This window comes from Enoplosus armatus, chromosome 14 (genome assembly GCF_043641665.1).
Source record: "Enoplosus armatus isolate fEnoArm2 chromosome 14, fEnoArm2.hap1, whole genome shotgun sequence".
NCBI classification, from domain to species: Eukaryota; Metazoa; Chordata; class Actinopteri; order Centrarchiformes; family Enoplosidae; genus Enoplosus; species Enoplosus armatus.
Window position 1 is genome coordinate 7933896 of NC_092193.1, and position 26711 is coordinate 7960606.

Sequence of the window (26711 nt, forward strand, 5' to 3'; positions counted from 1 at the left end):
CTGCAGGGGTTGTAATGTATTTGAAGTGTCCAGCTCATTGGTTCATGTAGCGGTGGAAGAAGTATTCAGATCCTTTACTCAAGTAAAGTACCAATACAACAATGTCAAAATAGTCAATTACAGGTAAAAGCCTGCATTCAAAAATCCTACTTAAGTAAAAAAGTACAGAAGTAATATCAGCAAAGCCAGATATGAGACATTATCAGATATACTGATACATCAACATCTTTTTACTGTTGTAGCTGGTTGAGGTGGTTCAAGGTGGCTTAAATACAGTCAATGAAGCCCAGTGGTTCCCAACCTCCAAAGGGTCACAGGATGAATATGAGGGGCTTGTGAAGAAAAAACAACACTTTGACAGTGATTGACGCCGTGGTAGCAACCTGTCAATCACAAGTTAGCCACGCCCTAAAGCATACCCGGCATATTGTCTTTTTTTCTCTAAATGGGGCCATTTACAAAAACTAAAACTTAAAGAAGCGACCATAAACTCATTAGGAAAATGTTTACTGAGGCAATAAATCAAGTGAGAAGTAGGGTCATTTTCTCATAGACTTCTATACAATCGGACTTCTTTTTGCAAACAGTGGAGTCGCCCCCTGCTGGCCATTAGAAAGAATGCAGGTTTAAGGCAATTCCACATTGGCTTCACTTTTCAGACACAGAGGTTGATGCTGGGTCTGTTTGCATTTTTTTTTGTACTTTTTTCTAATCTACCTCTTTGTGCTAAAGAAAAGTTATTCAAATGAAACCATGTGAGAAGTTTAGAGGGGAAATGTCTCATAGACATCTAAAACCTGACAAAGTGCAACAACTACACCCTGCTTTTTCATCAGGGGTCATAATCTAAAGAGATCGTATTTCATAAATGTATCATAAATACGTAAAATCTTAATCTGCAAAGTAACTAAAACTGTAAAATAAATGTAGTTGAGTAAAAAGTACAATATGTCCACATGAAATGTAGTAAAGTAGAAGTATAAAGTAGCATAAAATACAGTACTTAGTTACATTTGACCACTGGTTGATACTTGAAATATCTAGAAGGTGCTTGACCGACATTGCACATGGAAGGAACCCCCCCAAAAAGAGGTGAAACAGTGAGTGAGGACTCGTGTGACTTCAGTGTGATGTGCTATTTTCAAACGTGAGAAAACAGTTCTCATATATGGTGAGATTTGCCAGATTCACACATCTGACATTCACAGCCGCCATGTCAGAGCTCCTCTCGCCTCCTGCAGACAGCAATCTGCAGACATGGGCTCAGAATATAGAGCACAGGTGGAGACAGTTGGACACTTGTAGTAGTCGTGTGAAGTCTCTAGAGCTGAAACGACTCGTCAATTAAGCAATTAGTTGGTGTCAGCTTCTCCAATTTATGGATTCCCTGCTTTCCTCTGTTTCATATCGTAGTTAATTGAATATCTTTGCATTTTGGATTGTTGGTCGTACAAAAACAAAACATTTGAAGACGTCGCCTTGGACTCTGGGACACTGTGATGGTCATTTTCACTGATGTTTTATAAACTGGACAATTAATCGATTAATCAAGAAAGTTAGTTGCAGCTCTAATTTGAAGACATCAGGTCGGGCTGTGATGAACACTATTTTTTTCTCTGTATGGACCACATGATTAATCGAAAGGTCAATGACAGATTAATTGAGAATTTTAAAAAATCATTACTTGCTGCCCTAAAGGATTCACTGAAATTGGAGCTTTCCAGTTTTTATTTTCCAGTTCTCTTATAAACAGATGAGAAAATATGATCCATAAATCAACCTTTGCTGCCAGCAGCACATTGAGCGTGTGTGGTAAAAATCTTGTACCATATCTTCAAAATGCTTTTTAGAGCATTTTTCTTTATTTTGACCATCCAGTGGGGTTTAAAATGGATTCATAAAAAAGAGAAACCCTGCAATTATCTCCAACTTTCAGCTCTGCCCGGTGTTTACATCCCACTGGTGCTCACTGTTTGGCTTTCTGTGCGTGACCTCCACAGTCTAACCTTCCTGGCTTTCTGAGCAGTGTGCAACTGTGTCTCCCAGCAGGCATTGCTGCAGGACTAGGATGACTGGGAAGACCCAGACCAGCAACGTGACCAACAAGAATGACCCGCGCTCCCTCAACTCCCGCGTCTTCATCGGCAACCTCAACACGGCCGTGGTAACCAAGGCCGACATCGAGGCCATCTTTGCCAAATACGGCAAGATTGTGGGCTGCTCGGTGCACAAGGGCTACGCCTTCGTTCAGTACGCCAGCGAGAGGAACGCCAGGGCAGCCGTTGGCGGGGAGAACACCAGGGTCATTGCCGGACAATCCCTAGGTAATGTTCAAAGTGCATTGTATTCAGATTACAGCCTGCAAATTACAGTGTCAACATTTCATACAGAAGAGGAAACAACACCATACTGTGTAAAAGGACGTACACTATAATAAGGGAGCTCTCTCTCACATTTCCAAGGCTTTGTCCTGGTGGTAGTGTATCATCACTGAAAAGTAATGGTCATTACCTCAGCTGGTAATAATGTGACAGGACATAAAAGCTGTTCTAGGTTGTTCTAGTGCATCACTGTTCCGCAGCATTTTATCATAATTTTTAAAACATGCACATACCAATCTGCTGGCTGATTCATGTGTTGTGCTCTCAAGTGACGCAGCCATTACTGCAGCGGCACAGCTAAACTGAACACATTTATAAATAATATTATAGAAGAGCACAAAGCTAGCAAGGGATCTGCAGGGTGGCGGCTCACCATCAGCCCCATGTAGGCAGATTGCTTATTGGTCCCTGGTTGGTCTTTTGTCGACATGCCGTTCAGCAGGAAAGCAGAACAGGAGAAGGATTTGGTGATGAATGAGAGTCCAATTTATTTAATGTAGCAGTGGCCTGTGGATTTTTTCCCCCCAGAGTTCATTGTTGGAGCAGCAAAGAGCAGAAAAGACATTCAGTTGTCTGTTAAAACTAGACTGATTTTTGTTGAAAGGTTTTTAGATTATAACCTTAATTTGAATGGAATATAGTATATTTTCAACATGTAAAAGCTGCTGCATGATCGCCCTGACATGTTTCCTGGAAAAAAGCAAATAAAAAACCTTTACTTTCATTACAGTGTTACATGCAGGTTAGTCTTCTATTACTACTTTAGAGTTACAGCCTTCTTTTTTTCTCCCAGCAACAATGATAATGTGCACTATATTGATAATAAAAGTACTCCACATTTAAAAACGTGTAATTCTATGTAATTCTAAAATAAATGATACTACAATTTATTCATCAACTCTATTCTCTCCATTTTCCTGTCTTGTTAGCCAGTAACAATATTACTGTACTCTGATCCTTAAATAGGTACTCAGTGGCTTTCTGACGTCTAATTTATTCATAAGCACCCCTTTAAATACACAGTTGTTACCCCTTTATTTCCTGATCCTTTGTCTTCTTCCCTTGTACTTCAATATTTGTCCCAGTATAGTTACCCAGTAAAACTAGATAATTAAAATCATAATCTAAAGTTACCAACGTATGTTTAATGCGCATTTGTGTGTAAGTGCTGGAGACACCTACATGCTTCGTCTCCACAGGTACAAAAATGAAACACTCGTTCAAACCTATGTAATCTGATTGTTTTCATGACAAGGTTTTTATATATCATTTTACAAAACCCTTATTAAAAAGAAAGCGCTGTATATGAAACATGAAATTTACTCCTAAAGCAATAAAAAAAACAACAACAAGTACATATAAAAGCAAGGCAAGAGTCATAAAAGAGCGGTCAGTACCAATAATAAAATATAATTTCATAAAAGCAAGTCCATATAAAAAGAGGTTTAAGATTTGAAATATGATACAGATTTAGTCAGTCTGAGACTGAAAATGATCAACTCTTGTTTTTAATCAATATTGCCTGAAGACCTCAAGCTTCCATCTGGTTCATAGTGTTTATAGACAAAAGTTCTGTGATGTGTCTTGATGGCAATCAAATTTGATCAGTAAAATCTTAAAAATAATTCTGAAATAGAGAAGTATACTAGCCAGTATAAAGAAATAACCCCTGAACCCCCCTAAAATACAGAATCCAGTTTTAGGAGTTAAATGCCGCAAGGCTGCAACGAGGACACGAGTCTGACCATAAAGACAAGACAAGACAGACTGACAAGACAGACAGACAGACAGACAGACAGACAGAAAGACAGACAGACAGCACCAATATGGAAACATTCAGAGCCCAGTCCTCAGGAGCATTCAGTGGATTCCTGTAAATCTTCCTTATATTACTTATTGATTAGTTCACAGCCGTCTTCATGGAAAATAAAAGTCCTCTCCAAGCCCTGCTCTCTCATTAAATATGAATAAGAGCACTGCAGGGTCACATCTGTAATTCCACCCTGTGTTTGCCCAGTTTCATGCATTTTTGGTGTGTGGAATTACATATGGGAGTGGTAAAACTGCAAGGTTGAGTTGAGTTCTTAGTGGTTTCCTGTGTAAGTATGTGGCTCAAGAACTATTGTTGTATTAGTGAAACTGGACTCAGGTGACTGGTCTGAGCCAAGTTATTTTGGTAGTTTTGGAAATGATTTTTGTAATTTTGTAATATTGGTAATAATAACTCACAGAGTTAATTGTTTAGGTCTGGGGACTTGGCAACATTAATAGAATAGGCCTGATGGGGCAAGAAATACAAGCAGTCAGGTTTAAAACAAAATAAGCCAAACTTTATTTGGAAGAAAACGCCAACAGTAAAATTATGACCTTAACTGGACTTTAAAAGATACACAGTTTACACACCGAGCCCCTGCTTCAACGGTTCAGCTTCGACCCGCAGTATTTTAAGTTTAATGAGGGATAATTACTCACATTTCAGGTGTGCTAACTTTAGGTGTTTCCTCCAAATAAAGGCTAATCTGGCTGAGCTGAAACCTTATGAGGAGGAAGAGGAGTCAAGTCTGTCTCAAAGTGATACTGGAATAACCTTCCTGAATAAAACAAAGAAGCACAAACACATAGAGGATATTTTAGTTCTTCTGTTGTAACATTTTTCACTTCTCTTAGCAAATGGTTGTCTTTTTAATATTTCTCCAAAGATGTAAAAGTGAGACGATATTGAGGTCCTTTGTTTTGCTCTGTCAGATTTCGTTGTAATTGTTTATTTCTTGACAAACTGGTAGGCAGATTTTTTAAACTTTGGACAGAGCCAGGCTATTTGTTTTCCCCTGTCTCCAGTCTTTATGTTGAAGCTAAGCTAACCGCCTCCTCGCTTCAACTAAATATTTAGATCAACCTTCTCATCTAAGAAAGTTTTCCTTTTCCTTTAAGTGTCGTAGAGTTTGTAATCCTGGAAATCTCATTGGATCCTTTATTTCACAATATATGCTTGATAATCTTTTAAAGAGACGTTTTAAAGCCTTCACACCAGTGTCAATAAAGTGTTGTAAGTTATAAATGATGGCCAGAAAATTGGGTTATGATAAAAGCTCTATGTGGAGGCTGTTCATGGCTGACAAGAAAAATGGAACTTATTTGAAAAACAGTGTTTTTTTGTTGCCACACCACAGAAATATTCACACTGCTGTCAACACAAATTCACATGTCCCGTCTATCTTGTCCTGTCTGCATCATTGCATCCACTTAAAGAGGCTCTTCTCATTGTTATGCACAACGACAAACCACAACACAGTTATATTTCCTGAGAAACACAACAGCCACGCGGCTTCCCAAGAGAGACGAAACGGCGTCTAGCTGAGAAGATCTCAGGTGAACATATGTCTCCTGAACAAAGGCAGTGTGAACTGAAATCACATAGAGAACGGCTTCTTACAGCAACCAAAGAGAAGCATTCCTTTGCATAGCGTGACATCTTGCAGCTCCACTGGCTGCGCTTCATAGTGTCCCTGGAAACACTGAGCGTCTGTGGACACAATAAATTCAGTATATTATCAATGCACCATAAGTGTCAGAGGGAGAGCAAAGGTGCCTACAGTGACATCTCCCTCTGCTTTTATTCTGCTGCCCCCGTGAAATTGAACCCTCACGGTCGTCACGCCTTATCTTTTAAACATGAACTTTATATTTGATTAGGCCTCTGGAACAATATTGCCAGAAGTGGGTGCAGTCTGCACAAGATATGAATTCTTGATATTTTCTTGAGCACACTCCTCTTCTATTAAATTACACACATGAAGGACAGTTGTGCTAAGGTATGACGTGACAGGAGGGTCACAAGGTCAGAATCAAACCTGAACACAGCACGCAGCTCGGCCCGCTAAATTACCACAGCGTCCCACGCTTGAGTAGATTTAATAGCCGCGAGATACTGAAGCTCCAGCGATTGCTTTACTCAGTTTAATTCCTTTAGACAAGACTGGATGGCCGAGACAATGACTTTAAGTAGTTCATGCAAATAAAAGTGACATTCAATCACACCGGCGGGCGGCCTTAGACAGCAGCTACTTAGATCCTGAGGAAGATGTCTGCTGGTGATGAAGAGCACACAGGGGAGGGTATCATTCTTGTTTCACCAAGTCAGCATTTCTACTTTCTGCTTTTGTGGATAAAATCTGGACATAGATGTATTGATATCTTAAGGTTCATTTTCAATACTCGGAGCTTGGTGTGATCATATCTGCTCTCCCGTCATCTTTGGCTCAAAGTGTGTGAGAGCTTTCCTGCGTGGCTGCTGTCTCGTAGTCTTTGAGCGTCTCTCTGTGGTTGAAACATTTACTGCAGGGCGCCATAATGAATCCAAGGTGTTCTAAGGTCTTCATTCATGATATTCACGACTGTAGGTCACATAAAGCTGATCTGTTCTGTGATTCATTCTTAGAAAATGTGAGGTAAATGATGGGAGATTAAAAAGTTAGTTAGTTTGAGACCGTTGTTGGGAAAGGTGTTTGTACGTCATGTAATGCTGAAGCATGTGTCTTCACATGTGTCTGTCAAAACCTCTGAAGAAAAAAAACAAACCCAAAAAATATTTTTCAGGAATAGCTGTCGCTTTATTTATATGTTTTTGTAAAAGGAAAACATGTAAAATAAGGGAACACAGTAAGACTAAAACAATACAAAGTTATAATATACATAACAAACACATACAAACACATAATATCGATGCAGAAATTAAGTATGATTAAAAGATACCACCTGTTATTATGTATTAAACATTATATGTCCTTGTGCTTCGTCTACCAGGCAGTTTTTCTGCATTCATGAATTTCCCATCTACATGAACACTAGATGGTGCTGAGAGAGAAGCAGTGAGGGCAACGCCACCAAAACTGGGACATCTTCTGTCCCTCAGCATGTATGATTCATGTGTATCCTCAGCAGTCAAACTCATGCAGCGCTAGCCTGCATGCTGTGGAGAATATTCAACCACATCTTTCTGTTTATGAGTCATTTTATGCTGTGAAAAGTAGCACTTTTAGTGGCTGTCTTTTTCCATAGAGGTGCTAAGCAGCTTGGAAGCTGTTGACACGTGGACTGTTTTGTATTAAGTTATGATGGTGAATATGCTGCTGCTGCTGCCACTCATAATGGTGGTTAAGATGAGGATAAGAAGTCAAATGTGTTTCAAAATTAGCCTGGAATAACCTTCTTGAGTAAAACCCAACAGAAGAAGCACATAGAGCATGCTTTAGTTCTTTTTCTCTCCCCACGTCAAATAACTAGACATGTATTTTTAATACTTCTCCATAGATGTCAAAGTGAGACAACAGTTGAGGACATTGGCGTTTGATTTCAGTGACTGGCCTTGAAACAATGAATCTGTCACACTTAGCCTCTATCTTTCACGAAGCTTTTAGTTTCTTGTCTTTTCTCACCGAGAACAAAGAAGCTGGGGGACTATTAAGACGTCAGGCTGTGTGCGAGACAGCTGCAAACCCCATGTCAGTGTAATTAGATGTTACAATTACACGGCTTCATCTACAACAGAGCCCAAATGCTGCAACAGCTGGGAAATCAGTAGGCAGCTTCCCCCTCCTGGGCGCTCTGCTTTTTCAATCTGTCTCTTAAGTCCACAGCCCATCCACTTTAAATTAGATTTAAAAAAACAGAGGGATGAGTGGGAGACAGTGGCAGTGGGAAGCTGATTTGCCATTCCAGTAGATGAGAGCACGCTGTCTGACTGGTGAGGTCAAAGAGTGTTTTTCTGCGGTTTTAAGTGAAAAAAAAAACAGGATGTATTTTCTAAAAGTAGCCTTGAATATCAAACATGAGTAATTAACTCATGACCCTCTTGATTAGGTTTTTTTTGTTAATTTACTACAAATATGTGTTGAATGGCAGTTTGTGTGTGTATTTTATTTTAATTTTATTCCATGCACCATAAATCCTTTGTTTTTCATGTGTTTATTTATCCACTTTACTGTGTTTATGTATGTGTTTATTTTTCTAATTAAAACATCATGTCAATAAAGCTTTGTTGTTGTATATAAACAATGCAGGGACAATACAGATAAACATTGTACATAGGAAAAATAAATGCAATAGATGTAACATGTACAATAGTGTTAATGTGTAGCCTCAGTTCCTGGTTAAACAACTGAAAAAACAAATGGATAAAACTGATTCAGTTATATATATTCAGTGTATGTACTATACATGACTAGACATTGTCATATATGTAGGTGTAAAAACGTGTGTGTGGAAGTGTATATGTGCACATGCATGTATGTGAATCCATTAAAACTCATTCAGTGTTCACATCTTTGTTTTAAAGCTGCCTATTTTCATATTCACAATGGGTCAAATGATGTATATGTCTAGTGTGAAAGGGGTCGCTCTTGGTTACTGTACGATCACACAGAGAATTATCACTCGACTGCAGTTCCCCTCGGCTCTACGGAGCTTTTTAGTGTCTTTCAGCTCATTGGTTCGATTTTCTGGAACCACAGCTTTATGTTTTGGGTCTCTCCCACAGTTCTCATAGCGTCGTTCTCAGTGAAAAAGCTCTGATACTTTATGCAATCTGCCCAGCACCAAGTTAGTGACTACCTGGTGAATCAAATGGAGCATTTAGCAGCTAAAGAGGCAAATATTTCCCTCAGGAGTTGGTGGACACGATACATGACTTGTGCTAACGTGCTAATGTTGGTCCGTGTTTGCTGTGTGTTTAAATAGGCTTTCATCATATCAACTTTATAAGGTGATAATGTTGTGATTGCGCGTAGTAATGCTGCCCCCAAGTGGCCAAAAACATCTGTAAATAAGGTTATTATCACTGTGAATTTGTCATTAGTGATGTTATATGACAATATATGAATATTAACATACAGACAAATAATTAAAATAACATGTTACTGTACTGTATCATGTATGAAGGTAATTTTACAACTTTCAGGCATTTTCAAACACTACACATCCAACATATACAACCAGGGCTGTAGCTGCCATGGATGACACTGAGATCATGTCCTCATGTTCACATTTTACAATTTAAAAACGTACATGACTAAAACTACATTGATTAGTCAGTCGATTGAAAAAGTATTCTACGATAGTAATTTAACATCTTTGGGTTGTGTATTGTTGGTCGGATAAAACAAGACATTTAAAAACGTTTCCATGGACTCTGGTAACTTGTGATAGATATTTTTCACAATTTGCTTACATTTTTATCGACCAAACAATTAATTGATAATGAAAATAATAATTAGTTGCAGCTATACACATGATGGGTATTTTACAGGCTGATTCCACTACAATAATAGGTAATTGAGCAATTAAATATGAAAAATAAATCCAGTTGATTACAACATTTCGGTGTTCGGTGTCCAATCAAATTTGGTGGGCGGAGTCAAGTCCTGCCTAATGCCTTGTAGCCATACTACTTGTAACACAAAACATTGTATAGTTTGATCTCCATTTTCTTGCTTCTCCTGCTTTACTCTAAATTTTAACATTTAAAGATCACTTGTCTCTGGTGACACACATTTAGCATTTAAGGGGAGAGGGAGACTTTTGGGACGTCAAATAGTCTGAAACTACCATCCGTAAAGGATCATAATTAAACTTCACCGCCTTATCTAATCTGTGGAGACACAGAGGCAAAAAGGGGGCATTTTTAGTTGAGCTTGTGTTCCTGCTTTCGGAGCAGAGAGGAGTATTTGAGGCGAGAGTTCCCCCTGGAATAGTTTGACAAATGGTATGGTCTGAGGCGGCTCAGCTGTGAGTCTGGAGCTGGAGGAGCCCCGGCAGTCTGTCTCTATTTGGGGGAGAGAAAAGGAAGCACAGTCTGCTCGGCCACAGCAGAGTTATCACCCGTGTTTCCCCGCTCGTCATGACCATGTACAAAGGCAGGCGTCGCAACCAGAGATGTGAGTATGAGGCGTGGATCACTGAAGACGAAGGAGTTTATGTGGCCAGTTGTGACTTTAAGTTGAATAATTCAGGTGTTTCTTGTGGTCAGTATCACTTACTTTACATTGAAATTGCTCAACTACAAAGTGTCTCCATTTTGAGAGATAATTTCTTGAGAAACTTGTTGATAAATATTGTTAATAGTGTGAAGGCTACTTTGCAGTGCTTTTCTGTTGTCTGTCAGAGATTGAATCTTTTTTTTTTCTGTGGCTCAGTATGTGTCAGCATTTGCATGTAAATTTGAATTTTCTGAGGAAGAAAAGTAATCCTTATTTTATCTTAATGTCTTAATGCACTGTGAAATATGGCCTTGTAGCTTTTATCATGCATGAAAATTAAATAATTGGTATTGATGCAAATCATCAAAGATAATAATTTATTCAACAAGGCTAATATGATAATAATTTACCAAATCAGACAACACAAAGCCATTTTCGTCCAGTTTTTGTGCACAATTGTGTGGAAGACAAATTTTTCTCAGTGACTTCATCACAGGCAGGAGAAAGGGCATAACATTTATTTTAATCTACTTGGTGACGGCAGTCTAAAAAATTACGGTGGTGGTCTTGTGATGTTCAGAGAGGACTGCAGAAGTGCTTCTCTCCTGATTGCTTGTAGTGCGGCTGTTCAGTGGTTGGCTGCACATGGCAGCTCCAGGTGTGGCGTGCACCTGTGTACAAAAGAGTCTACAGTGCTGATGGAGATATTCTTGCATGGTTAGCAGATCTGTGGATAAATTAATCATTTATGAATATTAATGAATCTCATATATTAACATCTATACTGATTCATGATTGGAGTCAATTATTAATACAGCCAGTGTGTTTTGCATTTCGAATAATCTTATTGATATTAATTTGAATACATAAAGTTATGGTTGCAACCAACATTTATTTTCATTATCAGTAAGTCTTTCTCACAGCAGACATTTTGTCTTGTCACAGTAGGAGACAAGACACAGGTGTTATTAATAACATTAACGATGGCTCCGTTCTATTCAAGTGTCCCAGGAAGACATGACAGTGAGCCAGCATGCACAATACTAGGACCCTGAAACTGAAGCAGCTAAATGGAATTCAGCCATCATTCATTTTATTATTTACACCTGTGCTACATCAGTTTCCTTACTTTCTCAATCAATTGATTAATCATTTGGTAAATAAAATGTGAGAAAACATCCATTGTAATTTCCCAGTGCACAAGGTGACTGAAAACTGTTTTCATCTGAATAATCTTTAAAAGGCCTGAAACCAATAACAATTACAGGAGCATCTGAAAAATTAACATAATTTTGGGCAGCAGGAACATGTTTTTTCTTCTTTTCTTATCCTGTTAATCCTATCATGAGATTTAATTTGCAACCCTTTGTGAGGGGCACGACCCACAGATTGGGAACCGCTGCTTTAAATTATCAATCAAATGTCAAAAATGTTGAACTAATCAATCATCAAACCATTTCAGCTCTACATAAAATAGCCTGCCAGTGATGCATAATGCAGGACAGATCCGCACCACGTATTCTGCTCCACAGTCTCATGAATGAGGAGGTGAAGTTTCAGAGCTGATGTACAAGTACAAGTGTGCGAGCGAGCAGCTGGAGAACAAACCTGCAGCTGCTCGCTCGCACACATTCACAAGCGTGTGGTCAGGTTGAAGTGGCGGACCTGCTCGGGGGGGTTAAAATGTTTCAAGGCGTTGCATTTAAGAGCCACATAGTTACATCATAAGAAAAAATGGAAAAAGAGGAAAAGTGCATTAACAGCTAAGAGAGATGAAAGACTAAATTGTCTTTACCTCAGGCTACGGCAATATGCTCATTATGATTTAACGCAAAAATCAACACGTACCAATGTTGAGATGTACCACAGTGTGTGAAAATCCTTGTGTACTGCTGGTCTTTCACCTACTATACAGTTAACCCGAAGATTTAGCAATCCCACATCACGTTCCCCTTAATAGACCATCGCTCAGCAGGTCTAATGAAAATAATTTTATTAGATGCTCAGGAGCTTGGGGATGGGCTGCCAAATTTATGCGCTGCCAAATAACCATTTTCCTTAAGAGCCGAAAGAGCAAGGTACAAGGAATTCATTAAGGAAGGACGGCAATTAATCCACGTTTCACCTTCCAACCATAACAAAAACTGTTAAAGCCTTGAGGTTCTCATCCTGATTGGAATCAGTCAGGACATGATGCACTCTGGATTAGTGCATGTAGCTCAGAGAGGGTTGACGGGGTAATTTGAATAGACGTCAATGATGTCTAGAAGCTTGCAGGGTGATAGTCATTTCCTCTGTGTGCGATTTTAATGATTCATTTTAAGATGCCTACAAGTGCATTATGGATATCCTGAAAAGGTTATTTAAAGAAGTCTAATGCTCTCACCTTGATTGTGGGTGCACAGCTATGCAGTGGGCTAAACGCACTTCCAAAAGTTGAGCACGTAAGTTGGCATTTTGAGGTTTTTGCTGGAGGCAATTGTAAAACTGTGGAATTCAATGGTTAGTTAGCCCAAAGCAACTTAAAAGTGAACTGGTTCAGTAAGGAGGTAATTGTATTAACACAAGTGAAGACTTTAGCTGTCAAATTGTCATGCCAGCAAGAAACACCAGTGAAAGATCAACATCAAGTCCTAAAAGTAAACATGAAAAGAGTGAAATACATAATAGTTAGCTCAACCTCAGACAGCTTGGCTAGCTGTAAACTGATTGCAGAAAAGCTAAATGAATAAATAAACAATCACAAACCGCTATAATAAAAATAGCACCTACAGATAATGCTCCTAAAAGGGCATTTTGGGGAGTAGATAAAAGATTTTTGTCAATATTTAGTTGGTCACAGATGTGACAAAATGGTGGATGTAACAATGTCAGTTAAACTGTAACTGCTTTGGAACTGTATCAGTAGTGGTTGCTACTAGCAACAGAATGATCAACTGAAAATGGCTGCTGGTGGAAGAATACTGTTTTAAAACGAGACTTTATACCTCTGTGGCCACAAATGACAGTTATATGATAATGATACGCTTAAACTTAGAGCAACAGTATGGCCATACCAGGGAACAGATATATTTTAGACTGGTCTGTGGTGTAGGCCCATCTTAACTTTCCTCAGGTTAGTCTAATGCAAGTTCAACAGACTTATTTTAGCCAGCCTACCCCCAGACTGACTCAGAACTAAGAGCCATCTTCCCAATGGTAACAATCAGTGGCACCAAATGACAAAAAGAGGAAAACATGGCTGCTAATTCTGTGGTTTGCTAACAGTGTTTGTATCGAGAAATAAGGAGGGAAAGAGTTTTTAGAGAGTGCAGTAACCTCGGAAATACTCGGTGAGTGATGCGCAGTGACGACATCGTCAGTCATTTTGAGTCTGACTGATGAGTTAGCAGAAGTACTGATCCCTGCCACATTAACAAGCCACAGCAGCACAGGTCTGCACTGCGTTGAGATTCTGTGCTAATTCTGACTTTCATGCTAACTGTAACATTTACTGCTGGAGTGAACAGAGCTGAGTGTTATGACGCAGCTTGGAAAAAAGTCTTAATTTACCCAAAATTCATTGCAAATTACAACTAGACAGACAGTCTATTAGTCTGATCCATGCCATAGTCAAAGTCTCTCTTTGTGAAACTACCATGGAAACGTTTGGTAGACTATCCACAATTATATCAAATATATCTAAAGACAATGTGACTAGTTGTAATTACAATGTGAACAGAAGGTCATCATGTCCACACACACACTCACTAATGCATACATAGTATACGTGCATATACTAGACACGCGTTCACAGCGTCTGCTTCCTCATCCTGTCACTCACCCTGCCCCGCTTGAGGAAACTCTCAGGTGTAATAAAAAGCCGAAGCTGCCTGTGCCCTTGAGCCGAGATCGGAGATTATTCAAGTCCTCCCTGTCAGATTTACAGGGCGCGAGAACGCAGTGTAGATTGAATCTGCGACAGCTGTCACGCAGGATGTCTCTTAGTCGCACATTTGTATTCACACAGGTGCCTGGGTGATCTCTTAATCAAATACTGGCTCACCTGCTCTCGGGATGCGTGTTACAGCAGAGATGGAGTTTGTTCTGTGCCAGGAGTGATCCTTTGCCTGCCAAAGATTATGTTTGGCGTTAGTTCAGGGAGGAAATGTACTGTCTCATTTCTTTTCTCAGGCTGTATTATCAAATTACGTACTGCTTCTGTCGTATTTGGGCAGAGAGCACTAGTTTAACATGGGCAACCACTTAAAACTATTCCCATTACACGTTTCCTGAGAGCCATGAATCAAGAAAGACAGAATTAAAAGGCCAAGTTGCTTTGTAAAGTCTCTTCAAATGTATTTTTACCTCTGAGAATAACTGCAGTCAAGAGGAAAATTGCTACTGCACGATAATTCAGCCTGTGCTTGGCTAAATAGAAGCAGCACGACGGCTATACAGTTATGTAGCTGCTTTTTCCTTTTTAAACCAAGCTCTTCCCTGTGGACTAATTCAAGTCGTGGACCAGCTATAATGACTACACCTCCAGAGACAAAGAGCTCAAGGTGACGCTGAACCGAGGGGTCTGTATCGAACTGAAATAGACACACGCATGCAGTAACACAGCAGCACACTCGCAGGTAATTTGGCTTCATTAATATGAATGAACGCAAACTGTGTCAGAGGGCCCTGAGGTGGCGATGATTGTATTCTTGAAGGATCCAGTGTGAATGGATAAAACTGTTTCTGAGCTCAGCCACATCCTTGCCGAAGGAGACGCTCAATTAAAGTTAGGTCTAGTAAAGCCAGAGATTGATGCTTTCATCTTGTACACAGATGAGGGGAGACGGTGTGAAAACACCCCTTTGACTTACAAACTAGACTGAATAAAACGGTGCCTTTTAATGTATTTAGAGAAGGTTTCAGTGGATTAATATCACAGTATTAATAAAAATATTTTTTGATATATAGATTTATAACATGATATAGTAAGTCTCATCTCAAAACCTGTTTATTCTCAAAGGATTTTTATTTATGCTTTCTTCTATTGAAATGCTTTCTATCCATATTTCTTGTAACCCTGGTTTTGAAAGTTCTATATAGTTTTATATTAACTATATATAAAATTTTACTCACTTACATGGAAAACCTTGAACCTAACCTTTAAATTATAATCCTTAAAGCTGCACTATTGATTAAATGTCTACGTGTAAGAGGTTGCTTGTAGCTGTTTACCACCTGCTCAATACCAAAGTTAGCGACTAGCTGGTGAACATAGTGGAGCATTTAGCTGCTAAAGAGCCAGATACTTGGTGGAGGCCAAAACTTTGAAATTTGCAGGTGAACAGAAACATGACGCAACATGAATGCTTACGTTACTTCATGTCTGCTGGATGTGGCAACTGTTTGACATATTATCAACTTCTAAAGTTGTTATGGCCAACGTGAGCAATGTTTTGTTTAGAGCTTGTTGCCAAGAAAGATCAAGTAATGCAGCTTTAACGTTTGCATGATACTGTATTAAACCCCATTTTGATACTTTGATCAAATATTTGATGTATTTAATATAGTTGCTTTCTGTAATTACCTCTTTTATAAAGCAGTTTATGTTACTGGCAGATTAAACTTGTGCAGCATGTTAGCATGCTAAGACAAAAAGTTGATGGTTGACTGAGGTCTTTTAACCACAGGTGACACTAAATCAACCAGGCTTGAAATCTTAAGGATTATAACTTCAATAACTAGTATTGTTCATTTTTTATTTGTATTTTTTTTATTCTAACAAGCTTGCAATCACTAATTTGGACAACAGTATGACCCGTTCCACTGATGTTTAATAAAATTGGATTATTCTATTCCGCTTCATATTCATATACATAAACCCACTCTAAGGAAGGTCGCAATGAAGATCTGTATCTTTTTACTGGCACTAAACAGTCAAGTGTTGTAAATGACTTTACAACATTGTCTGACAGCAGTATGTTCAACATTTCACCAGCCTAGAAGAAGAAGAAGAAGAATGGCCTCTCAGGAGTCGAGAGGATGACCAGTGCTTTTACAGTATCGGTGTCCGTCTTTGTTTGTAGTCTGTGAATTTGCTTCTGTTGCTCATAATGACTTCAGCATAAAGTAACTTTTTATATTCCCCCTCAATGTGATGCTGCATACAGTTTACAGTATCAAGTAAGTCCTAACTGGCTATTGCTTAGCAACAAAGTCTCTATCTCTTCCATCTGCAGCCTCAAGTTTTTTTTATGGACACACACACACACACACTCGTTCCATTTTTCTGTATATGATTAGTATAATGACTGTAATTAATCAGAGGCTCAGTGTGTGTCTGTCGGGGGTGTGGAGGGTTGGGGGTGTTGTGAGGTGGCAGCGTTCGTTTGAGAGTGCTTTTTAGTGCTCCGCTCTCTCTTTAATGACTCTAGCAGGGGTCCAGAGGAGAGCGCACTCTACAATGTGAACCATTCTTCACATCTTCCTGGAGCCTAATGATAATGACACAGCTGTCCCTGAGCTACCAATACATCCCCAATCCATTAGTCCATTAGGGAGAGCGAGGAGGGAAAGGAGGGAATAAAGAGGACGCTTGGGCTCCAAACATAGCACCATAGATAATCTGCAGACAATGTGTTAGAAGATCCAGGTGCAGCTGCTGGACTGTGTGTGTGTGTGTGTGAGAGAGAAGGTGAGACGGAGGAAAACAGATACAGACATCTTGTATACTGTAGTGTGAGATATCTTGCATTATTTAATTCATAACCACAGTGCATTAACATTGCAGCTTGGGATTGAAGAAAAAAAACAAGACTAACACTGCAACGCTTTTGGCGAAATGACTTGACTTCAGCTCCTGTCATGACATTTGCTGCTGCATGATCCCCAAGGCACTGATGTGTTATCTGTGCAACTTGTTGAAGCTGTCGAGGGTGACTCATCCATCAGACGGGGATCTCTCCTGCTTTGTCGGTGTGAGCTTCTGTGTGTGCCTGAGAACAGGGTGTTTGATGTTTGTTGGTGTTTTTGTGTATGACCTTGAGCGGCACTCCAGGCTGATTGAGCAGAAGCAGTGACGACAAGCCGGCAGACTAAGCGCAGTGATGCCGGCCTGGTTTAGTGCAGTAGGGCTCTTGGCAGGTAGAAGGGGCTGTCAATCATGACGAGAGCCATGTGGTTCCTGTGGTGCACGGATGAGTCACAGTAGTTAGCTAATACATTTGAAGGGGATTTCATTTTCATCTTTTTGCTATGTGAACATTGACTTGTAGTCCTTTTTTTTTGTATGTTCAATGTCTCGGGGCCCTTAAATCCCTTAAAGTTTTCAGCTTCTCTGCTCTTCTTTATCTACATCTCTTTGAAGGCTTCAGTGGACTGAAGTGAAATCACTAAAAGGATCAAGGCTTTCTACCTTAGTCTCATCACACAGAACCACAGGCGCTCAGACAGCACAAACCTCTGCCAGCTAACAAATACTTTCAATAAAAAGGAAGTTGATTAATCAATTAATGCCTCAAGTTACCAGAACCTAAAGTAATGTTTTGTCTGAGTCAAAAACAAAGGGACCTCTTATATTTGAGAAGTTACAACCAGAAAATGTTTGCGTGTTAATTTTCAACTTGATAATATAATGAATAATTTTATAATTAGCAAGTTCTGGAGTTGTAAGGAGCGTCTTTAAAAAAAAAAAAAAAAAAGCTAAGCAGATTTATGGACGTTTATTCATGATTGACACCGATGTGAGTTACGACTCCAAGAAGGAGGAGTTCCTTAATAGCCTCCATGAGCTTCGTCCACTGCTGCTGCTCCAACTGCTGAACATGTTGATAAATGGGACAAATCAGCGGGACAAACTTCAATAACTAATTTCCGGATGTTTTTTAGAGCTCCTGTATGTACTTTTCCACGTTTTGAAAACGTATGCGTCACAACATCTTCTTCAGTTATTACGTTGAACTTCATTCATCATTTGACAAAATACATAATGGTTTCCTCTGTGGCAGGTCTAGTATTAAGTAAGGTCACATCATAGACTGACTTTGTATCTTTTGTACATCATGATGAAGGCCATTGTATTCATGTCTTTTAAAGGAGTATAAAAAGCCCCTCTTTCTTGAAAATTGTTTGGTGCCATGATTTGATATTGACCATGCTGTATTTAAATTGTTTTTAGATTTTGTACTGTATTTTTACATGAGTAAGGGTGTTGTTCATTCAGTCAGTTAGAGAAACTGTTGTGGGTACTGGAAAAATCCATTTCTCTAAGATGGAACAAAAATCTGCGAGGTTACCCTAGAGGTGATATTTAGAAGACAGAATGAATCCTGTCTGATGTGTCCGTGTCTGAGAGGTGATTTAGAGGTATCAGCCCTCGAGCGTTTGTCAGCCACGCTCTTCCTCTAATCTCACCGTGCACTCTTTTTCTCCTCAAAAGAAAATCCTCTAATTAGCAATTTCACTCGTCTTGCAAAGTTGGGATACTGAAAGTTGCTCTGTGTTTTATTTTATTTATTTTTTTAATGCGTCACTTTTGTCTAAAAAACATGTAACTTCAGTGATGGTGAGTTTGGTGTTTTCACTTATAATGGAGAGTTGTAAAATGTTGAAAAATGTGTGGTGTTCAAGCTGTAAACAAGGATGTTCTTGGTGTCTGAAAACATTAGATGCAGATTCAGATTTTATTGACTTGAGACTGTGATTACATGGAGTACAAACAATTTATCCAATACAAAAATGGATGCAACTAACAATTATTTCATCATTGATTAAGCTTTCATTTATTGATAAGTCAATTAATTTGTCCATTATAAGTTCCTAATGCCAAGGTTTTGTCTTCAAATGACTTGTTTTGTCTGACCAATAGTCCAAAACTAAAAGATATTCCAAATCCTGACATGTGAGAAGCTTGATTACTTACTAACTTTATCGACTAATCGATCAATCGACAAATCATTGAAGCTCTACAATAATGACAAAACAATGGCATCCAGCAGGAGAAACATTCTTCCAGGAGGCACTTTTTGTAACTGTAATAACACAATAAATTTCAACAGATGCACTAAATAGTATTTTTTTTCCTATTAATCATTCTGCTTGAATTCTTCCATTCAAACAAAATGTGATCAAGTGTTTCCTATCAAAGCCTTAATATCTTCCAGTGATGCTGAAGTTACAAATACTGTAGCATGTCTATATTTTATGTTCTCATATGATCCACATGAACATGCATGTATGTTTACATGTCTGTGTACGGTGCAAGTTTTTCATCTACAGCACATTGCCAAGTTCAAGGTCAACCCAATTTTGACTGTATTATCATCATGGAAACATTTAAATTTAGTTACAATCAAACAGCTTGGAAGCTCCTAAAGCTTCATTAAAACACATAAAGATATCCCGTAATATTTTCACAGACAAAACGATGCAGGTGTAAAGCTGTTGTCATTCTACCTCCATAGTTTACACAGAAGCATTGAAGCTGCTGCTGCTGTATCGCATCATGACCATTTATTTTCATTTTGTTTCCAGATATCAACATGGCAGGAGAGCCAAAACCATACAGGCCCAAGATGGGCTCCAAGAGGCCTCTCTCGTCCCTCTACAGGTCTGTGTGAAACACGTGTGTCTTATTTTACTGTATCAGTCATCAGTCCGGATATTGCTTTGCTGACCTACTTTACCCCGCTGCACTTACATTCTGCTGTCTGTAAAATATGTGCTCGCGATCGTCATTGGCAGGCCGGGTACTTCTGGAGGAACAGTCAATTCCCCACCTGTGCCATTTGTTTGTCTGTCGCTATAACACATTCGCTCGTTCTTGACATGTTAGTCTCTTTTTTTGAAAGCAAAGAAAACCCAGTGCACAAGAAGTGACATGGCTTACATCTTAACAGACAAAATATAGCTGTTTATTAGGGCTTTTAAAGGAACTGTTTGACATTTTGGCAAATGAGTAAGATGAGATGATCGATACCACCCTCCTGTCTGTACGATGTACGCTAAATATGAAGCTGGAGATGGTTAGCGTAGCATAAAGTCTGGAAACAGGAGGAAAGAGCTAGCCTGGCTCGGTTACAAAATCCACCTTCCAGCACCTCAAACGTGCACTAATTAAGATGTTTATCTCGTTTACAAAAACCGAAGCGTAAAAATGTGGTTTAACAGGTGGTTAATTGCCGGAAAACAATGACTTAAACGCAATATAAAATGTTAAATTGTGGTTTTTACACTTTGTGAATAAGCGTAGTTCATAAACTGTCGCATTATGTCTTTTAAGAAAGCACGGAACAGTGTGTGTACCTGTCATGTTTAATTTCCTCTAAATCTGGCTCGTTAGTGTCTTCTGTCTTGTGTCAGGATTTAGTTTCTTTTCTGGCAACACACACACAATGATGCATTTAACACTGTAACAGAAAAATAAAAAAGTCTCTTATCTTCACAGTGGATACGAGTTTGACTATGACTACTACAGAGACGATTTCTACAGCAGGTATGTAAAAAAGATTATATGGTGGTATTAGTAAATAACAGCACAGCCTGGCTGTACTTTGTCCCTTTTAATTTTCCATATCGTTTTTCAAGTCTCCTTTTCTCCTGATATTTTGCCCTTCAGTGTACACCCTCCTTTCTCCCCATTTCCGAGTCAGCTACTTAGATAAAGATGAGGTTTGAGCAGAATAGCCCCATTTCCATCGGCGGTAAAGTAACTACATTATCATAGGCATAATGAATGTCATATTGGGGAGGTTTTTATTCCTCTCCGTTGGGCTTACTAATGATGCTTTTATCCGCACAGGCGAGTACTGAATGTCAGATAGTCCCCTGGCTGGTCATTTGCGCTGGCAAAGCAGAGAATGTATCTTCCTTTTGACATTTTCATTGGTTTGTTTACTTCCTCTACTTTGCAATATCCCTGAGAGTTGAATCCTTCAGCTTTGAGTCATTATTGCTGTTTTGGCAATTTGATGTGTTGTAGGCAATGGGAAACAGGATTTGATTGAATGGTCCTGGAGTTGTTCAATATGTACCACTATCATTCAAACATCTTTTGCAGCATGTCTATTAGGGTGCTTTGCAAGAGCTTCTTGTTGTTTGACTAACAACATCTCAAGGACCGCAGGAGTGACTCATGAAAAAAACATCAACTTGATGACACAATTTGCTATTGAATTCCCACACTAGATCCAGAAATTCCTCTCCCTGCTTTTTAAAAATGTGTTTTTCTGCACTGTAATACATTTGTAACATTTCTATTGCTGCAACTTTATCTTTCATGTGTCTTCAGACTCTTTGAGTACCATGGTCGTGTCGTGCCCCCAACCCGGGCTGTGATCCCCATCAAACGCTCGCGGCTAGTTGTCCCGTCCACACGCAGAGCCAAATCCTCCTTTCCAGTCAGGGCCTGTTCCTCTTCTTCCTCCTCCTCCTCTTCCTCCTCCCGAGCGCTCAATGTGGGCTCTTCCATCACAGCCCCTAAACGTATGTTCTCTTTGTGCATTTTTGTTCCTGTTAGTCACGTTTCCTGCTCCTTTTTAAAGGAAAAGTACAGTTTATTACAACTTGGGTCTTATTTTTGTAGTTTTGGCCATCTTTTCTATAGTTTATGATAAGAATGTCCTCATCAAAGTAGTTGATGAGATATTAATTGTTTGGTCTGTAAAATTTCAGAAAATCAGTTTCCCTGATCTCAAAGTGACACCTTCATTTAACTACTGCTGCTGCTTTTCTGTTAATTATTCGACTAATTGTTTTAGCTATAGACAGGTTATGAACAAGACAAAAATTTAAACCAGATTATCTAAACCACATTATTTGGAGCTAAAAGTGTAAGTGAGCTACCTGAAATATTGCTTATAATCCCTCATTGCACAGGAGAAGTTGAACCAGGAAGTCTGTAAACTAAGATGGATGTTTACAACAGAGAGTTTGGGTTTGTTTTCTCTTCAAATGAGAGAAAATTGGTTAACCTGGAGGTTTGTTTAAAGCCAATCTGATCTTCTGACTGCTTGTGTTTCTTCCACTGTCTGACGACTTTTTAGCGTTCCCAGATCTCAGCAATGAAAGCTGCACTAATCAATATTTTTACACTTGAACAATGGTTCACAATGTAAAAAGTGTCCCTCGTAGTTATGAACCCACAGAGAATTATCACCTGACTCCGCTGCTTCCCTCATTTCATTGTTTTAGTTTCACGGCCCGCAACTTTATTGTTTTGGTTCACTCTCACAGCATCATTGTCATCCGCAGCAGGCAGCTATGTTCGGCAATAAAAGCTCCAAAAAACAGCTGTGCACAACTTGCTCATCGTGCATCAAACAACAGACAGTCAGTGACCAGCTGGTGAACATAGTGAAGTGTTTAGCAGCGAAAGAGCCAGATATTTTCCTCAAGAGTTTGTAGAGGCCAAAAACAGAGCTAAAATGAAACTCTACTCCAAATGCATACATGCTAATGCTGCGCCACATCTGCTGGATGTGTAAATGAGCAACTATTAACACATTTGTCAACAACTCAACTTGGTCAATGAAATATGATTATTCGCTTTCTTGCCGAGAGTTAGATGATATCCAACAAGATTGATATCGTTCTCATGTGTTAGCTTAGCACAAAGACTGGAAACAGCTAGCCTGGCTCTGTCTGAAAACAAAATCCATCTACCAGCATCTTCAGCAACTAACTCTCAGCCAGAAAGTGTATTTCCAAGAAAGAAGTTGATGAGTACATTGTTATTAATACTGAGGATTAATAAAATAAAATCAAGGTTGAATGAAACAGTAATTTTCCTTTTCCTTTGCGCAGCCTGTACTCTCACAGATACTAATCAGTATTCTCCCCACATTGTAGTACAGTGAAATATCATAAACTTTGGCTTCCGTTCTTATGCCCTTTCACTAATTGTGTCTCAGCCACTTTTCTGGCAATTAACTTGGCCGTTGAGACACGTCGAAGCAGTGCAGTAGCTCTTGCTGTTGTAACTGCGTCTGTCTCCTTGTCAAACATCACATTAATTATGCTTTTTAACTTTATTAATGTATGCTCACAGTGAAGACGGACCAGCTCGTAACAATCAAAAAGGAGCTGTCGCAGATCAAGACCAAGATCGACTCACTGCTGGGAAGGCTGGAGAAGATTGAGCGGCAACATCGCTCTGACGCCGGTAAGATTTGACAGAGGGGAGGAGAGGACCTGTCTGCATGCATATATACATGGGGAAGAGGCAGAGAGTGCTCGCTAGGTATTAGAATGAAAGACGCACACACAGGCCAAAGTGATAAAGAAAATATTAAAACTTTATAGAGTGGTTTGTCTGAAAGCGAGATTATTCAATTGGTAGAAATAAGGGATCAATTCAATAAATCTATTATGCTCTGATGTTAACCGCCAGTCTTTTCTCCGACTCTCTCCCTCTCTTTTGCCAGAGATGCAGAGGAAACAAGAGGAGGTGTGTGAGTGTCTCCATGGTGATACAGCAGACCACTCTGGTGGGGAGGAAGTGGAGGGGACAGCCGAGGTGGAGGCAGGGGAGATGACGGACGGCGGCGAAGACGACTTTGAAGATGAAGGCACCAGCGACATGGTGAGCAGGCCAAGTAGCCATTTCCAGTCTCAACAAAGAGCGAGTGGGCTTCTCCTGTAAATGCGAGGATAATGTGTTCACCAGGATCGTTATCTGTGTGAGAGTCTCTACGTCACACACACCTCCTGAGTTTTAAGGGTATGTGCTCAGTCACTTTCGTGTGTAGCTGAACAATTTATTAGCTGTTCATTTTACAAGATTTAAGTCATAATCCAAAGTGTAAAAGGAATAGTTCACTCACGCTTATTAGCTTTTTGGCAGAGAGTTAGAGGAGAAGATTGATGCCACGGTAAATAGGAAGCTATAGTTAGCTTAGCATAAAGAGTGGAAACGGGGGGAACCAGCTAGCCTGGCTCTGTCCAAATGTAGCAAAATATGTCTACCAGCACCTCTAAAGCTCACCAATTAACATGTTATATCTTGTGTGTTTAATCCATACAAAGACAGAAGGCTTATGTTTTGGACTGTGTTGTGCCTCTGCGCAGTTGCCAGGCAACCAGTGAATGTTGTTTTTACATCTTTAAAGGTGCTAGTAGGCTGATTTTTGTCACATTTGGACAGAGCCAGGCTAGCTGTTTCCCCACTGTTTCCACTCTTTATGCTAAGCTAAGCTAACCGGCGGCTTGCACAAGAAAGTGTAATAATTGTATTGCCCAAAATGTTGAATATTCCTATAAATGCAAAGGTCTGTCCGTGACTTGCTGAGGTAGTGAGTGGTCATGTTTCACCACCTGGTCGGTCAAGTGTTTCCCCATAGGCCATTGCTCTTTCAAAATGAATAAGCACCGTACCGTAAGTCCAGATTCTAGGAGTATAGGCAGAAACCTCGATGCTATTACTTGTGGGTTCATCCATCACTCACGCAGCAGTGAAGACTTCTACGGCCACTTAATATGTGGGTCCCACCTCTGTCACTTTGTGTATAAATTTTGCTGAGACCGGACAATCGGCTCCCAAAAACCTTTTTCTTCAGGTAGTTAAAGGAACCAGAGCTTAGAGGGCTGCGCCTATACTCATAGAACCTGGAGTTACAGTACTAAATAACGTTCTATCTCATAGGTTTCACCCTCTAAAGCTGTCGCTAGTTGGGGAAAAGGCGAAGTAGGATGTGGTCCATGCCCCACTGGGTCCGTCTGGTACCCACAAGCACAAACACACACCCACTTAATGAGAGATCAATAACCAGTCTATACCTGGCCATTGTGCTGTGACGCTTTGGCGAGGTATAGACTGGTTATTGATTGACATCACAGTACATCATAAGCGCACAGATGGCACAGAAACAGTACAATACCTGAAACTGGAAAACAACATAAAACCTACTGCTGTGGAAAGTAGAGGCGATATTTACGCATAGTAACAGTCCAGCAGAGAGCAGAGCAGAAGAGAAAACAGCTCTCCATGTGCCGAGAGGCATGAGGGAGAGCGCACAGTTACAGCACCCCAAATAACAATCACTCTGACGAAACACTCAATACAGAGTGAGTCATAAAAACGAGAGACAACCCGCAGATAGAAACGAATGAAAGAGGACAGGGAGTTAATAGATAATCAGAATAGTTTCTTTCAAATTAAACATCGTAAGATATGAGTGGAACGTTTTTGTTTTTGCAACTGCATTTATAAAATCTTTTGACTCAAACGTAGCTTAACCATGTCATGTGATATTCTACTTCAGTACACTTCAAAAACAAATATTACTGGGACCACTACAGAAATGTGCAGATGTGAACGTTTAATATCCAGGAATTCGCATTATAGACACGACCACTGACTATCTGTCTAACAATTTGGCCACAATATGGCACACTGAACATACACGGTCCTGCCATGTACTAGGTTTCGACCTTGTCATGTTAAAGGATGAGTTGAGCCCTAGCATGAACTACATTTCTGTACTCATTTCGATAGAGTAGATACACAGTTAACAAGTATACTTCTCTCCTATTACTGAAGCTGGCCAATACAATAACTTCTAAGTCTGTAATTTCCTAGAATGTTTCCTGGAAAGAACTGTGTAATTTGATACTTATTATAAGAAAAACGGAGAGAGTGTACAATTGGTACATTTCCAATTAATTAATTTCAAGTAATTATGAAAAAAAGTGAAATTTGTGTACAAGCAAGCTGCATGACGAGTGAAGTTGAATGTGGAAGTGCCAGGACATTTTAGATTTTAGAAAGAAAACACAGACCTCCTCTGATATTGTCTCTTTAACATTTCGTCTCTCGGCAGACGTCTTTGCATCTTGGTTCTCTTTCATGATGATATGAAACTATCTAAGGTGAAACAGGTCAGCCTTTGTATCCTACAGGCTACATATTGTGTTGCTTTTCAATGGAAAACATCTGAAGCACCAACTGTTAATCAATGGCTGAATAGTCTCTCAAGTTGTATGGCCATGTAAAACCTGACTACACCACGAACACACATTCCTTGTGATGTGGGGGCACTTTACCAAGTACCAAGTACCTAATCATATATATATATATATATATATATATATATATATATATATATATAACCAATGAATATGTTCAACCAGAATGAACAAAAACTCTTTAGTTTTTAGTAGCTTTAGAAGCAGTTCTAAATGACTATTCTGATATTTTGTGATATTTTGCCATTGGCAGTATTGACATTTAAAGCAACAAACTTAGAACTTAATAAACAAATTCATTATTTCATTTAAAATGATTAGGAATTGAAAAAGGACAAGTTATAAGAATGGATGACTGTGATTTATTTTTTTCTTTTAATTGCAGATAGAGAACCACATATCGGACATTGACAACTGA

The 26711-nt window shown here is 39.4% G+C and overlaps 1 protein-coding gene across 1 annotated transcript; it reads left to right on the forward strand.

Moving 5' to 3' along the window:
- Positions 1 to 2068: 2068 nt before the first annotated feature.
- On the forward strand, positions 2069 to 26711 carry ralyl (RALY RNA binding protein like). The gene is made up of 7 exons (XM_070919052.1): positions 2069 to 2324; positions 19865 to 19940; positions 20778 to 20825; positions 21621 to 21786; positions 23384 to 23492; positions 23755 to 23912; positions 26679 to 26711. Exons 1-7 carry the CDS (start codon positions 2069 to 2071, stop codon positions 26709 to 26711), a joined length of 846 nt encoding a protein of 281 aa, XP_070775153.1.

What these genes read in the sequence shown, in the direction of transcription:
- ralyl (XM_070919052.1), top strand. Translation starts at nt 2,069, where the DNA reads ATGACTGGGAAGACCCAGACCAGCAACGTGACCAACAAGAATGACCCG. An exon ending in CATTGCCGGACAATCCCTAG is followed by an intron (nt 2,325 to 19,864) that starts GTAATGTTCAAA and finishes TTTTGTTTCCAG; the next exon opens with ATATCAACATGGCAGGAGAG. An exon ending in GCAACATCGCTCTGACGCCG is followed by an intron (nt 23,493 to 23,754) that starts GTAAGATTTGAC and finishes CTCTTTTGCCAG; the next exon opens with AGATGCAGAGGAAACAAGAG.